The sequence below is a fragment of the Triticum dicoccoides genome, chromosome 5A, assembly GCF_002162155.2.
Source record: "Triticum dicoccoides isolate Atlit2015 ecotype Zavitan chromosome 5A, WEW_v2.0, whole genome shotgun sequence".
NCBI classification, from domain to species: domain Eukaryota; kingdom Viridiplantae; phylum Streptophyta; class Magnoliopsida; order Poales; family Poaceae; genus Triticum; species Triticum dicoccoides.
This window is the reverse complement of record NC_041388.1, coordinates 130,970,085-130,985,417: the sequence shown is the minus strand read 5'-3', so window position 1 is coordinate 130,985,417 and position 15,333 is coordinate 130,970,085. Positions and strand designations below refer to the sequence as shown.

Sequence of the window (15,333 nt, the reverse complement as noted above, 5' to 3'; positions counted from 1 at the left end):
TCCAGAACCCAAATTGCGGTCCAGCGGAAAGAAAACGATGCCAAAAACATGACCACACCGCACTCAAGAGAGTGAGTCATAATTCGTCCATAGATTAGTGTAGAGCAGTACGGATGCAGTACTACTATCCTACCCGATCCCCATCCGAACTCAAGGCACAACAGCTGCGTCATCTCTCTTCTTTCCATTTCTTTTCTGCCGTCGAAAAGAAAACCAAAACCATGGGCAGGCGGGCGGGCGGCCGTCCCGTGGACATTTTGGTCATCTTCCTTTCCTTCATTGGTCTCAGGTGTTACCTCCACCTCGGCCGAGGGCAGGCGCTACTCCGACAGGTGCTACCTATCCACATCTGGACTGAACTTCAGTGCCGTAACTGCACCTGCAGTTGGGCCAATGACATGTGGGCCTAACAGACGGCTGGCCCACATGCCATTGACCCAACTGCAGGTGCAGTTACGGCACCCAAGCAGCGTCCTCCACATCTCCATCTTTCTCCATCCTCCCTCTCCCCCCGCTCCACACCCATCTCCCCACCTTCCTCCGTACCTTCCCCAGCCCCCAGCCACCACCGGTCGTCGCCTCTCCCCTCCCCCGCCGCCCGGATCAGGAACGATCGCACCGTGCGGCCGCCTCCCGCCCCGCGCGCGGATCATCCTACCATGCTGAGGCGCTGCGCCCCATACCGACCCCGCAGGGCCGCCGCCGCCTCACCGCGCCTCCCGATCCCCGGCGGCCACCCCTACCTCGCCGTCTTCTCCTTCCTCTTCATCCCGACCTAAGCTCCACGCGTTCCGACAGGCCGGCCCTCGCCTGGCGTCCCTCTCGGCGCCGAGCTGCCTGCCTGCCTGGTGGAATCGTCAGCCGCTCGAGTCGACGGGGCCGATCGACCCCGCGATGAGCGAGGAGGAGGCGCAGAGGTACGGCGGCGGGACCGGCGGCGGTGGCGTCGGGGCGCTGTCCGTGGATCTGCTGGGCCAGGTTCTCGACCGCGTGCTGGAGCGGCGGGACCGCAAGGCTTGCCGCCTCGTCAGCCGCGCCTTCGCGCGCGCCGAGGCCGCGCACCGCCGGGCTCTGCGGGTGCTCCGCCGGGAGCCGCTCCCTCGCCTGCTCCGCGCCTTCCCTGCGCTCGAGCGGCTCGATCTCTCGGCCTGCGCCTCGCTCGACGACGCGTCTCTTGCAGCCGCTTTGGCCGGCGCGGACCTCGGCACCGTCCGACAGGTCTGCCTGGCGCGGGCCAGCGGAGTGGGGTGGCGCGGGCTGGAAGCCCTGGTGGCCGCCTGCCCCAGGCTCGAGGCAGTCGACCTGTCGCACTGCGTCGGTGCTGGGGATAGGGAGGCTGCCGCGCTGGCCGCGGCCTCCGGGCTGAGGGAGCTGAATCTGGAAAAGTGCCTGGGCGTCACTGACATGGGACTCGCCAAGGTAGCCGTGGGGTGCCCCAGACTGGAGAATCTGAGCTTCAAGTGGTGCCGTGAAATCTCTGACATCGGTGTCGATCTGCTTGTGAAGAAGTGCCGCGAGCTCCGCAGCCTTGACATCTCCTACCTAAAGGTTATATACTTCCACATGAGCTGTTGGACTCCCCGCTTATGCAGTGGAAACGTCTAGGTTCGTCCGTTCGGCTTAGGACTAGAACCCTTGATAAACAGGAGAAACAATATGGCGACGAATACATAGAGTGTGACTTTGATGTTTATTGATTGCTTTTAGACCCAGAAAATGTCAAAGAGATTCGGGGTATTGGACCATTGGACTTATTGGGTGGTTCATCCAGTTTAGAGATTGATGCATTTGTTAGGTGTCTTTTAGGGTAGTATGGGTCAACCTATGCAGACACCTTTGGAAGAATGCAGCTGGAATAGGAAACGTTCTTACATATCTGTTCTGGTAGCTAGTATATAGGCTTTTAGAAAAACTCGTGACCTCTTGGATCACACTTTAGTTACATCTTCCTTCCCAAGAAAAGTTCAAATTTGGTGCCAGATGGCAAAAGTACATTTGAAAAAATTGTACCATGTGATAGGTACTGGTATGTATTGTAGGAGTTAGAGGTGGCAAAGATGGATTTTGACCTGGACTAGTTCTTGGTCCTTTTGACTAGGAAATTATGATGCGTTGGTTGAAGTTTACCTCCGTATATGTTGAATCTCAATCTGTTGCTGTGTAGATTAGACTTGACTCATTTTATGGAGTGCACTCATTATATCTTGGTGCAATTTATAATTGTATTTTGGTCAACAACAACAAAGCCATTTGTCCCAAGCAATTTGGGGTAGGCTAGAGATGAAACCAAACAGAAAACCATGAGAACCCAAAAGAGAAGAGAGAAAGTAAAAGTAAACAAAAGAAATCAAGGTTCTGGTACATGGATTACTGATTTCCATCATTCCATGCAGTCCTGTCAAGAACCAAATCCCTGGGTACATCCCAGTCCTTCAAGCCTCTTTTTACCGCCTCCTCCCATATCAACTTTGGTCGCCCCTATCCCTCCTAGTATTTTCGATACTAAGAATTGTATGTTGATCACTTAAGAGAAATTGTATTTTGGGTACTTCTTCTGTCATGGAACTGAAAGGAACTGCATGTGTCGTGTCATTGCCATCAGGCCTGATTGCCATGTTGTTCAGTATTACTCCTTCCTTATCAAAATATAAGACATTTTTTGACACTATAAAAAAATCTAGTATACTACCCTTTCCAGCCGACACTTTTGGCATGCTGCTGCTGGAAAGGAGTGAGTTTGGGTAAAACAGAATCTAGGTAATTGAGTGGGGGAGACTAGGCAGAACCACAGGATAGACTCTAATCCCAAATATGCCTTTGGTCTTCATCTCTTGCAGTTTGTAAGAAATTGCACCATTAAATGGTTTGTCATATTATTGGTGACTTTGATGCATCTTAGGGAATGCTATTGGAATGAGTAGACATGGCTGCATTCATTTGGCATATGGTGTATGTTTTGGAATCCATGTTAACAAGTTTAATGCACGCCCAACGAAAGTCTTAAATCGACGAGGAATGTTTTTGCCAACATAATTTTACTTCGACACATGGCACCATTGTAACGAAAGGAGGTCTCCCTTTTAGTGGAAATTGAGAAGTCCTCATGCTTACAGAAAACATACTGATTTCTTGCTCTGTGATAAAAAACTATATAATAATAATATACTACTGAAAGGAAGTAACATTTGTTAATCAATTAACGGTGCAATTTCTTACAAACCATTTAATAATATGCAACAAAGTATTAATGTGAGGAGTATAATCTAGTATTTTGTCAGCATTTGGTTAGTTCTGAATTTCATCTACTACTGAAAGGAAGTAGCAGCAGTTTAAACCTGAAAGTGTATATTTGTTTACTGATGTTGGAAATTATCTCGATAATGGATTGAACATACTCATGAGCAAATTGCTTTCTACTCAAGTTATTAGTTTGGTTCCATCTAAAATTTTGGAAATCACTTCTTTTTGTGAACTGTACATATGATTTACTTAATTTTCCTTTTCTGTTGCAGGTGAGCAATGAGTCCCTCAGATCAATATCGACACTTGAGAAGCTTGAGGAGTTGGCCATGGTTGCTTGCTCATGTATAGACGATGAAGGCCTGGAATTGCTTAGCAGAGGAAGTAATTCATTGCAGGTATATGGATAGTATTGTAGTCTCATGTAGGAATACTCTTGCATATTATCATGTCTTCCATCACCTGAAATCATATGGCTTATTCTTTCGTCAAACATAGTATATAGATAATGATTTTGTCTCATGCCCATTATCATGTCTTTGATCATCCGAAATTATTGCTTACTCTCTCGCCACACTTTAAACTGGATAGGTCTAGTTTACCTGCAATTTTTAGTGTCCGATTATTCTTTTACATCTTACCAAGCATCGATCCATTCTAAATATCGTCTTCCATTGCAGAGTGTTGATGTGTCAAGATGTGATCATGTGACTTCCCAGGGGTTAGCTTCACTGATAGATGGTCACAGTTTTCTCCAGAAGCTATATGCCGCAGATAGTTTGCATGTGAGTTGGTATTCCTAATTTTAGCGTCTCTTTGATTCAAAGGATCTTTATAGGATTTTTGAAGGATTGGAATCCTTAGGAATTTTTCCTACGTTGATCGTTTGATTCGTAGGATTGAATCTTGTAGGATTTTTTCCTAAGGATTTATTTGTACTGCATTTCACAGGAATTCTAACATCCACTCCAACCTCTTGGAAGAAATCCTTTGCTTTCCCCATGCCACAATCAAACAAACTCAAATCCTATAGGGATCCAATGGACATGCCATTTCAATCCTACGTTTTTCCTATTCCTGTGTTTTTGCAATCCTACGAATCAAAGAGGCCCTTACTTGCTTTGCTGCACACATTGGCTGTACTTTTTGATAAAATGATGGCATGTCTTTGGGGGAAGTCTTGGCCCCCATGATGAATGAATGAATTAATAATCTAAGGGGATACATGACAAATACATAATTGCTGATGATTATTGACCTTCTACTTGAATTTTGTAGGAGATTGGACAGGATTTTCTATCCAAGTTAGTAACACTGAAGGCAACCTTGACCGTGTTGAGACTTGACGGCTTTGAAGTGTCATCCTCTCTTCTTTCAGCGATTGGTGAAGGTTGTACCAACTTGGTTGAGATTGGACTAAGCAAATGCAACGGTGTTACAGATGAAGGCATCTCTTCGCTTGTAGCTTGCTGTAGCTACCTAAGGACAATTGATCTCACATGCTGCAATCTAGTCACAAACAATTCCCTTGATTCAATAGCTGACAACTGTAAGATGCTTGAATGCCTCCGGTTGGAGTCCTGCTCTTCAATAAACGAGAAAGGACTAGAGAGAATTGCGAGCTGTTGCCCCAATCTAAAGGAGATAGATCTCACTGATTGTGGAGTGAATGACGAAGGTTTGTGATACTGCATACTGCATCTTTTTTCATCCAAGCATGTCCATGATTTGAGCATTGTCATATGAAGTTAATTCTCTTGCAGCGTTGCATCATTTGGCGAAGTGCTCTGAACTGCTGATATTGAAATTAGGCCTGAGCTCAAGTATTTCGGACAAAGGCCTTGGTTTTATTAGTTCAAAGTGTGGAAAGCTCGTTGAACTTGACCTCTATCGGTAATTTGATCTCCTTGTTTGTTCTTTATAGGCTCCCAGCCATCTTCCTTGCACAATAATAACTTGCATATTATGTTTCTATCCTAAAGCTGCAGTTCTATCACCGATGATGGGCTGGCAGCCTTAGCCAACGGCTGCAAGAAAATTAAGCTGCTGAACCTTTGTTACTGCAACAAGATAACTGATAGTGGTTTGAGCCACCTGGGTGCTCTGGAGGAGCTCACAAACCTTGAACTGAGATGCCTGGTCCGCATTACAGGCATCGGAATTTCTTCGGTTGTCATTGGCTGTAAGAGCCTGGTAGAACTTGACTTGAAGCGCTGCTATTCTGTCGATGATTCTGGCCTATGGGCTCTTGCCCGATATGCTCTAAACCTTAGACAGGTAAATGGTATGCAGAATTTAGCTTCTTCCTGTACAAGTTCTGACGAGGCAGGAACCTTATTAGATTGTCCATATTCTGCAGCTTACCATATCATACTGCCAAGTTACTGGCCTAGGCTTGTGCCACCTGCTTAGCTCCCTGAGGTGCCTCCAGGACGTGAAGATGGTGCACCTCTCGTGGGTTTCCATAGAAGGGTTCGAGATGGCTCTGAGAGCCGCTTGTGGGAGGCTGAAGAAGCTGAAGATACTCAGCGGTTTGAAGACCGTGCTATCCCCTGATCTGCTCCAGCTGCTGCAAGCCTGCGGCTGCCGCATCAGATGGGTCAACAAGCCTCTTGTCTACAAGGATGCCATCTGATCTGAGCTGTACATATTCTTCACCCAAGTTTGTCATGGCTGCCTAGCCATGTTAGAAAATCCACAATAACTGCATGCCTTGTCAATGCCATCCCCAACGTGTGGTCAAGATTATGTTTGTGTTTGAACACCATCTCGGCGTTCAGTGATGGTGAGTAAACATGGCATCTGCTGTCAAATACAGTGTATGGTATGTACAGTGAAGCCCTTTTTTTGCGCAGCAGAGTTGTGCAGGTGGAGTTCTCTATTTGATATGAACCTGAAAAGATGCTGTAAAAGAAGGAACCTGAAGTAGTTGATTTTGTATATTGTACCTCTGTTGCGTACTACTCCCTCCGTTCCTAAATATTTGTCTTTCTAGAGGTTTCAAATGGTGACTACATACGGAGCAAAATGAGTGAATCTACACTCTAAAATATGTCTATATACATCCGTATGTGGTGACCATTTAAAATCTCTAGAAAGACAAATATTTAGGAACGGAGGGAGTAGCTTTCTACGCGTGAGCAAAAGAATAAGTTGTCAAATGTGAAGCATAATTTGACCGATTTTCCAATCGTCTATTCTGATGGTTTCAGAAAAGATATGATCCTTCATCACAAACAGGATCCACATAGAGAGCTGACAAAATTCAACCATCTTCAAAGTCGTGGTTTTCTGCACATAGGTACACCTCATTCGCATCAAATCTTGTTAACAGTAAAACATGAGAGAATAACAAAGAAATAAGTATATAATACTATGAGAGGCTTCTTGGAATCATCATGGCCTCACAGAAGATAATTTTGGAGGACTGAAAGTTTCAGTTCAGGCATGATCAGAGACAAAGAGAAATTTCTGTACATTAGGCAGAAGATAATTTTGGAGGTCTGGAAGTTTCAGTTCAGGCATGATCAGAGACACAAAGAGAAATTTCTGCACATAGGTACATCCTGAGCTCAGTTCAGGCAAGGCTAGCTACAAAGCAGCACACTGCTAACACATTTCAAGTCTTTCGGATTCCCCTGGCCAGCAAGTTACGTCAGCATCAACTAAAGGCAACATGTTACCAGATGACGATGAAAATGAATACCCCAACAATAGTTATGAAATCCCAAACCAAATGTTTTTATTTAGCAGTGTTGAAATGAGTTCACAGCAAGCACACTCATAAATATTAGTACATATATAGCTGAAACAAATCATGAGTTAATAAGTTCCTGAAATAAATAGGGTATAAGAGGCCAAAAAGCTTGTGTACATTACGGAAGCTAGGCGTGACAACTGGATCCCAAGACGGAGGCAACTCGTCAACCCCAACAAGAATCTAAGCGGTGGGTCTCTATCAAAATAAGAACATACCAATGGCATGTAAGATGACACATACATTTATCATACTAAAAACAAACATCCAACACTCATGGAGAATTAACTAAAAGTTACATCTTACTGGGGAAAAAGTTAGCTCTTCGATCGACGTGAAGAGGCTAATGGTTGCAAGTTGTGGAGAAGGCTGATGGCTACGAGGTGTTGAATTAACCGAGTAAGATCATCACACACACATTTACCTTTAGATTTTTGCAGTGGGTATCAATGACTCATGTTCAGATGCAACTAGCAATCACAATCAAATGATAGGCAAAAGAATAGCTTCTAAAGAATATTGTAATACTACTAAGATTGGTTAAAACCAGCAAGAGAAGGGGATATGGAGGACCCAGGCTACAATGATGAGCACAAGCATGTACTCCCTCCGTTTTTTTTAGTCCACATATAAGTTTTGACCAAAGTCAAGCTTTATAGAGTTTAACTAACTTTATATTAAAAAAATATAACATTCACAATATGACATCAATATTATCAGATGCACCATGAAACGTATTTTCATACTATATAGTTTTAGTATTATAGATGTTCATATATTTTTATATAAATTTGATCAAACTTTATGTAGTTTGATTTTGACCAAATCTTATATGCGGAGTAAAAAGAAACGAAGGGAGTACTGATGAGTCAGCTACATCCCCTGCACAACCAGACTAAATTATGTTGAATCAAAACATGCACACGCGTCAGGCAGATAAATACAACTGAACTACCATGGATCAAGAACTCAACCACACACGGATCAGACCACCCACAGATCAAGAACTCAACTACCAGGATTAAATAAACAACAAAAGCACTAGCAACTAAAAACTTTAAAAGGCTTATGGATCGATCCAGTGTAGGGCTCGCCGGGGATCGAACCAAAAGGGAAACAGAAGATGGAACAAGCTAGGTCTAGCTTTGGGGTCGGCCGGACTGCAGGAAGGCATGGGTTCTCCGGCAACGATCCCAGTACTATCCTGAAGTGTGTATGGGTGAAAGATAAATTTTTTTTTGCATGAAAAGACTAAAGCTAGCAGTCAGAAAGCCCAAGATAAGTGTCCATACAATTCACTGCATGTTGATAAAAAAACAATTAAATAGCCACCTAAATTACAACCAATATTTGAAGGCTACTGAAGCTAATAAGTGCCGTGTTCTGCGATTAGAAGAGACAGACAAACAAACTCCACGACAGAGCCAAGTAGGACAAAGGAAGGATGGCCATTTTAGCTACTCCCTCCGTTTCATAATATAAGAACATTTTTGACACTAGCGTAGTGTTGAAAACGTTCTTATATTATGGGACGGAGAGAGTAGATGCTAATTAGAAACCTAGGGCACACTGTAGACTATTTTCTTTTTTTTGTTAAACTTCATCCACAGATTTAGCTAGCAATATACGCGAAAACCTACAACACACTGTATGACACAAAAAAAGTATGATTGAAAACTTCTTTCAAATACGAATCTAACAATTTTTTTTGTGGTGTACACCTTACCTTTCACTAGTCAATTTACCGCCAAAGTTTGTCTTAAAATACCGAGTGATGAGTATATCACTACCACAGTTACACCTACATCCTCTGCTGCATATACTGGACCAATTACTAGAGCTCGTGCACGCCAATAAAATTATCAGGTACTTTTGTTAATGATTCTAATATTCATGAGAATATGATGCTACCTAAATTGGATGCATTTGTTTTGCTTACAAATGAAGGTCCCAACATGGACAAGAGCAATGAACATTGGAGCATGATCAAGCATGGAGAGAATGGTGTGCGCAAGGGGAACAAGAACAGAGTTTCTAGTGGAGTTTTCACACTTTGGAGCCACCATGATGACATACAAGGACATGAATGAAATATTCAAGATGGCCTTTCATAAATTTTGTCCATAGCTTAATATAGGTGCCGCGCCACCTTATTTTTAAGCCAGGCCCATGTATTTTGAAATACACTTTATAGGCTGTTTCTAGAGTCCGTACTAATAGGAAAAATGATTTAGGACAGAATTTAGTCCCACCTTGCCAAGGGTGGACGAATTCCCCCCCGTCTCCCTATAAATAGAACCCTTAGGGCGTCATTTCAGATTTGGGTTTTAATTAGTTAAAAGTTAGCCATTGCTGTAACTTCGTGTACTTTATTTGTGTTCAACGACCAGGCCAAGACCGCTTTTGGAACCCCACTTTTTCAATACTTCATCCATATTCGCAATATTCATATTGCTTTATCACATTCTTGTTTGTTCTTCGATTGCTTGCAGGAATAGACCGTCGTGGTTAGGTTGATCGTGGTCAATAACCTCTCGGAGTTGATTTAGAGATTGCTAAGACGCAACGTCGTTGTACGTGCTAAGACGGATCGTCAAAGTCGTCTTCACCAAATCGATAGTGAAAGTGCTAGTGATCGACTAGAGGGGGGTGAATAGGCGATTTTTATGAAAGTCTTCAAAACATGAAAGTTTCAAAGACAAACGATAGAAATAAACCTATTACCATGCAGCGGAAGGTAGACTACACTAGGCAAGCCATAGTCAAGTATTCAATGAAGTGAAAGCACAAAGACTAATAGCAGCTAGGCAGTATGGATCAGGATGGAACATAGTATGAAGCCAATCAGAACAAGAAGTCACACAGTAAAGACAAAAAGATAATGCAAACAGGCAATGACTTCACAAGGACCAACTGTAATAAAGAGATAGGAAAGATAGAACCAGTTGCTCGTTGAAGACAATGATTTGTTGGACCAGTTCCAGTTGCTGTGACAACTGTACGTCTGGTTAGGGAGGCTGAGATTTAACTCAGAAGACCGTGTCTTCACCTTATTCCCCTTGAGCTAAGGACACCCAGTCCTCGCCCAATCACTCTGGTAAGTCTTCAAGGTAGACTTCCAAACCTTCACAGACTTCGTTCACCAGCGATCCGCAATGACTTTTGGATGCTCAGAACGCGACGCCTAACCGGCTGGAGGATTCACAGTCCTCAAGTGTAATAAGTCTTCAGATCACACAGACAAGAAGACTTCAGTGATGCCTAACACTCTTTGGCTCTGGGTGTTTAGGGCTTTGTCCTCGCAAGGATTTCTCTCTCAAAGGCTTCGAGGTGGGTTGCTCTCAAACGACAAAAGCCGTGCACTAACTTTGAGCAGCCAACCAATTTATGGTGTAAGGGATGGGCTATTTATAGCCACTAGGCAACCCAACCTGATTTGTCCGAAATAACCCTGGGTCACTGAGGAACTGACACGTGTTCCAACGGTCAGATTTCAAACACACACAACAAATTTACTTGGGCTACAAGCAAAGCTGACTTATCCAGCTTTGGATAAGATCTGCTCTCATTGTCTTCACTCGAAGACATAGGATTTTGGTTAAGCATCACTTCAGTCATTCCGACTGGTTCACTTGGACCCCACTTAACAGTACGGTGGTTCCTATGACTCAACAAAGAAGAAAAGGAAACAACGAAACAACTTAGTCTTCGCGCTCCATAGTCTTCACTCAATGTCTTCTTTTGTCATAGTCTTCAATGTGAATATATTCACATACCACCTTTGTCTTTGATGTCTTCATACATTTTTAGGGGTCATCTCTAGTTGGAAAACCGAATCAATGAGGGACTACTACCTGTGTTATCCTGCAATTCTCACAAACACATTAGTTCCTCAACCAGGTTTGTCGTCAATACTCCAAAACCAACTAGGGGTGGCACTAGATGCACTTACAATCTTCCCCTTTTGGTGATTGATGACAAACTGGTTGAAGTTTTCGACGGGGATAAAAGTATGTGAAATTGTAAAGGATTTAAGTATTGTCTTCGTAAGTAGCAGGAAGGCTCCCCCTGAAGATGTGCATATAAGTATTTTGCTTTTGAATGCAAATGCACATGGCAGGTTGTACTTGCAGAGCTTCTCTTCTACTTATGAAGACAATTCATCATGCATGAAATGATATATCGAAGATAATGACATGCATAATGAAGAATGGACGTCTGCAAAATGACTTCGTGCGGAATTTATCGTCGCACATGCGGAATTTATCATCGCATCACATAGTGTCGAAAGGGTAGCAGACGACCATCAAGTTTAAGTGTTACAACTCAAAAATGAACCAAATGTATCAAAAGCGAGAGTTGTAAGCACTTGGCAAAAGTATAGCAACCACCCATATGGACCCGCTTGAAGACTATCAACTCATATGCTTCTCCCCCTTTTGTCAGTAAGGACCAAAAAGGTTTGAAGACATAGAGCTTCTACTCGTTCCCATGAGGAGTAGGCGAAGCAGCAGGGTCGTCGTTGAGGTCTGTTGGTGCAGAAGAACTTGGTGTAGTGTCGACACGCGTTGAAGGTGAAGGTGGTGAAGTGGCATCATCTTGATCATCGATGACTCTGGCATTCACCGTTGTAGCTGAGGAAGAATAGTCAGAGTCTTCAAGTGAGGGAGTCCGACGGAAGTGAGCATTCCTTGGAGGAGTGGAGTCAAACTTGAATCTTTCTGTGAAGCCATCATCTTGAAGATCTGCTTCAACAGTGAGCAATGTCAAACTCTTCCAGGACCTCCGACAGGTTTCATGTGTAACAAAGGCATTCTTGGTGGCAAGATTGCGAATGCGATTGACGTCCACCAAGAGGCTTTGCATCTGACGCTTAAGCCAGTCATGATGCTTATCCTGTTTCTGATGTAGAGCGACGAGAAGCTCTCGGTCATTGAGAACACGAGATCGCTTCCGAGGCCTTTGGGCAATGGTGCTTCCAGTGGCTTCAGTTTGGGCGCGAGGGGCACGTGTGTTTCCAGCCAAGGGATAAACATGAGAGACGGCCTGAACTCCTTCAATAGGCTGGGTGAAGCTTTGACGATCAACATTGTGAAGATAAATTGGATCCTTTGCAGGCTCTGGGTAAATGGCTTCAACAGACAGATCAACCTCTGGCAAGAATACGAGATGATTGCGCGCAAACGGCTGATAGTTGAAGGCAGAGTGAAGCTTGATAAGGCGCATTACCCGTGGAGCATAGAACTTCAGACCAAAGATGTCGGAACCAGATGCAGCCAACTGCCCGATGAAGAAGTCTTGAGCATTGAAGCTGATGCCATTGAAGATATAGAAAACCAAAGTCTTCATTGCTCCTTCAAGCTTTGCTGTAGATGAATGTCCTTTGACAGGCCATAGAGTTTTTCTGATGGTATGGTAAATGGTGCGGGGCAGATACTCTAGGTCTTCGATAAAGAATTCCGTTGGGTATTCAGCGTCGCGTGGCAGAGGCTTCATCATGCTCAACATTTGGCTCATGTTAGGCTCTGGCTTCTGGAAAATGATCTCCAAAGCATTCTGGTGTTGTTGACAACCTGGTTCATAATATTCGCCAGGAGTGGGCAGGGCTGTAAGCTCAATGATGTCTTGGGCTTTAGCTTCATGATGGACATTGCCCGTCATCCACTCAAGGATCCAAGTCTTCAGATCCCTGTTGTATCCACGAATGTGGAGGGTAGCATAGAATTGAAGCAGAAGTTCTTCATTCCAGTGTTTTCATCCCAGTGTTCCTTGGCAGTCACAAAGTTGAGCAGACCCGCATCACGGAAGCAGTCAAGGGCTTCTTCAAGGCATGGCAGTCCAGCAATGGCTTCACAATCAAGACGCATATGTGGGAAGATGCGCCCCTGATTGTACAGGATGCAAGAATAGTAGCTTCGCTGCTGATAACTCCAGAATCGATCTGAGGAGATTCTTGGCCTTGTGTAGGGGTTCTTGTCACTGTCAAAGAATGTGTTGTGTGCCTTGAATCCATTCAGATTAAACAATCCTGGTGACATTGCAGTACCTGGAAATCATGGTAGCCTTGGCTTTGGCTTCTGGACCTGAGGCCTGTGCTCCACATGATAGGCAAATTGAGGTCCGGGAGCAGGCGGAGGAACCAGAATTGGCCAGCGGACTGTAACAAGCTGACCATGATCATATGCTTGCTCGATGGTGTGTGGCCTGGGAGGTGGTACAGGAACAGAGGCATTGGCTTCAAGCTATTTGCATCAAGTGCAGCATTAGCTTCAGGTGCAGCGACATCTGGCACCACATTAGCTTCAGGCGCCACATTAGCTTCAGCCATGACAACGTCATTGGCTTCAGTGTTGGTGGCAGCCTCAGTACTGGTAACCTCCACTTCAGGAGCTGGAGGGTCAGACACGTTCTCCTCGAGAACAACTTCAGGATTGGACGGGGGTGCAACAACTATTTCTTCATCTCTTGGTTCTTCTTCTTGGTCATCGGCTGATGCAGCCGAAATATCTTCAGCCGTTTTGGCTTCAGATGCAGGGATGTTCGCAATAGGAGAGGCTTTAGGAAAGACTTCGCGTGAAACGGATTGACGCTCTTCTTCTTCTGAAACACTTGACAATGTGACCTGTGGCCTTGGTCCTTTGCGAAGCCTGCGAAACGCTGGCGACGCCTATGGAGATGGAGTTGGTTGGGCCTCAAGGTCTTCATTGTCAATCACCGGAGTGGTGACCTGTGGTGGGGGAGTAACTGGTGTTTCTTCATCACGAGGGGATTCTTGAGGGTGATCAGCCCATGAGTCATCCTGAGCAATTGGCGTCAATGGACGACCAATGCTGATGAGTTCGCTGTTCGTGAGAACAGGCGATGATACCAAATTGTGCTCCATCTGAGGAAGGACTTCATCATCTTCAACATTGTCTTGATGACCAATGTCTTCAGCCGCGGTGGGGTCAGCAGTTGGATTTTCTTCAGCTTCAGGAGCCTCTGTGGAAGCAGGCTCATGAACTACCAAACGACGTTCTTGATGTGCAGAGGAAGGACAAGCAACAGAAATTGGCTCGACAACAAGGGGCTCTGTGGAAGCAGCCCGGTCTCTCTTCTTTGTTTTTCTTTTCTTGGTTGGTGGAGCATCATCAGTGGTGGTTTTGGTCTTGCGCTTTCTGGCTTCGGCTTCAGCTGCTCTAGTTTTCTTGAACTCCGAAGCCACTGTGGGGACCTTAGGCTTCGAGCCTGTCTTACTGGCCGGGAAGACAATGCGAGGTTCTTCCTGCCTTGATGCTTCTGATTCGGCCACAGCTGGCTTCTTCTTCTTCTTGGCAGCCATTCTAGGGTCGATGCCTGGTCGCCCCAAAGCCTTGCGCTTTTCAGCTTCATTGTAGCCTTGAACACATTTGGCAGCAAGATTCTTCATGCGCTCACGAGAACATTTTGCTTCTTCTCGTTTCTTGTGGAATGCCTCCTTGAGCTCATGCATCATGACCTTAAAATTTTGAATGTCTTCAACATTGAGCTTGACCATGTGCTTATTGAACTGAGCCTTTTCATAATCAATCTTGTGCTTCAGCTCAACAATCTTCTGTGCAAGAGCCAGCTCAAGAGCAATGGCTCCATGGAAGGAGATGCTGAGGCCAATTGGGAGCTGAAGATCATCAAAACTGAGGTATGGACTGTCAAACCACTCATCAATAAATTTGTACAAGATTTCCACATCAAAGAGGGGAAGATCATTGAAGATTTCCGCCTCTTGCTTGCTCTTTATCAATTGCTCAAGAGCATCATCGCCAAGATCGTCGCCGCTAGACAAATCAATGGCGTCATTCTCATTTCTCAAAACAACAGCAGGGGTCAATGCTTGACCAGTTGGTTGCATGGGCTTTTTCAACTTGTCAGACTTGGAGATGCGAGAGAGATCTTCAGACTGCACACTGGCTTCAGGAGGTGCAGTGGCCAGAGGCTTCGCCCGTGAGACCTTTGGTGCAGAAGAGGGCTTTGAAGCCTTTGGTTTCTTTTGCTTCACAGGCTTTGGTGGTGCAGGCGCTTCGTCAGAATCAGCGTCATCTGCAGGTTGATCCATGTCTGCCCCTTGAACCATTATATGAGTGATGAGACCTTCTAAGTTGTAGAAGGGCCCAACAAGATTGGGTTCAGCTTCGCGTGTGCCGTCAGCATGTGGCGCAGAGGGGCCTGGGTTGAAGTCTAATCTCAAAGACTTCTTGTTTTCCTTGGCCGAGTTCTTTGCAAACTGATAGTTGCGCTTGAAGAGATTATCTTCACGACACCATAATAGAGAGGATGGGTCGGCATTAGCAAGCCGAGGTCCACGAATCATGCAGGGGTAG

The 15,333-nt window shown here is 44.9% G+C and overlaps 1 protein-coding gene across 1 annotated transcript; it reads left to right on the top strand.

The window, feature by feature from the left end:
- Positions 1-377: 377 nt before the first annotated feature.
- On the top strand, positions 378-6,187 carry LOC119300237 (F-box/LRR-repeat protein 3-like). Its single transcript, XM_037577262.1, has 7 exons — positions 378-1,548; positions 3,513-3,638; positions 3,921-4,025; positions 4,519-4,918; positions 5,004-5,133; positions 5,223-5,517; positions 5,600-6,187. Exons 1-7 carry the CDS (start codon positions 895-897, stop codon positions 5,873-5,875), a joined length of 1,986 nt encoding a protein of 661 aa, XP_037433159.1. The 5' UTR covers positions 378-894; the 3' UTR covers positions 5,876-6,187.
- The last annotated feature ends 9,146 nt before the right edge of the window (positions 6,188-15,333 follow it).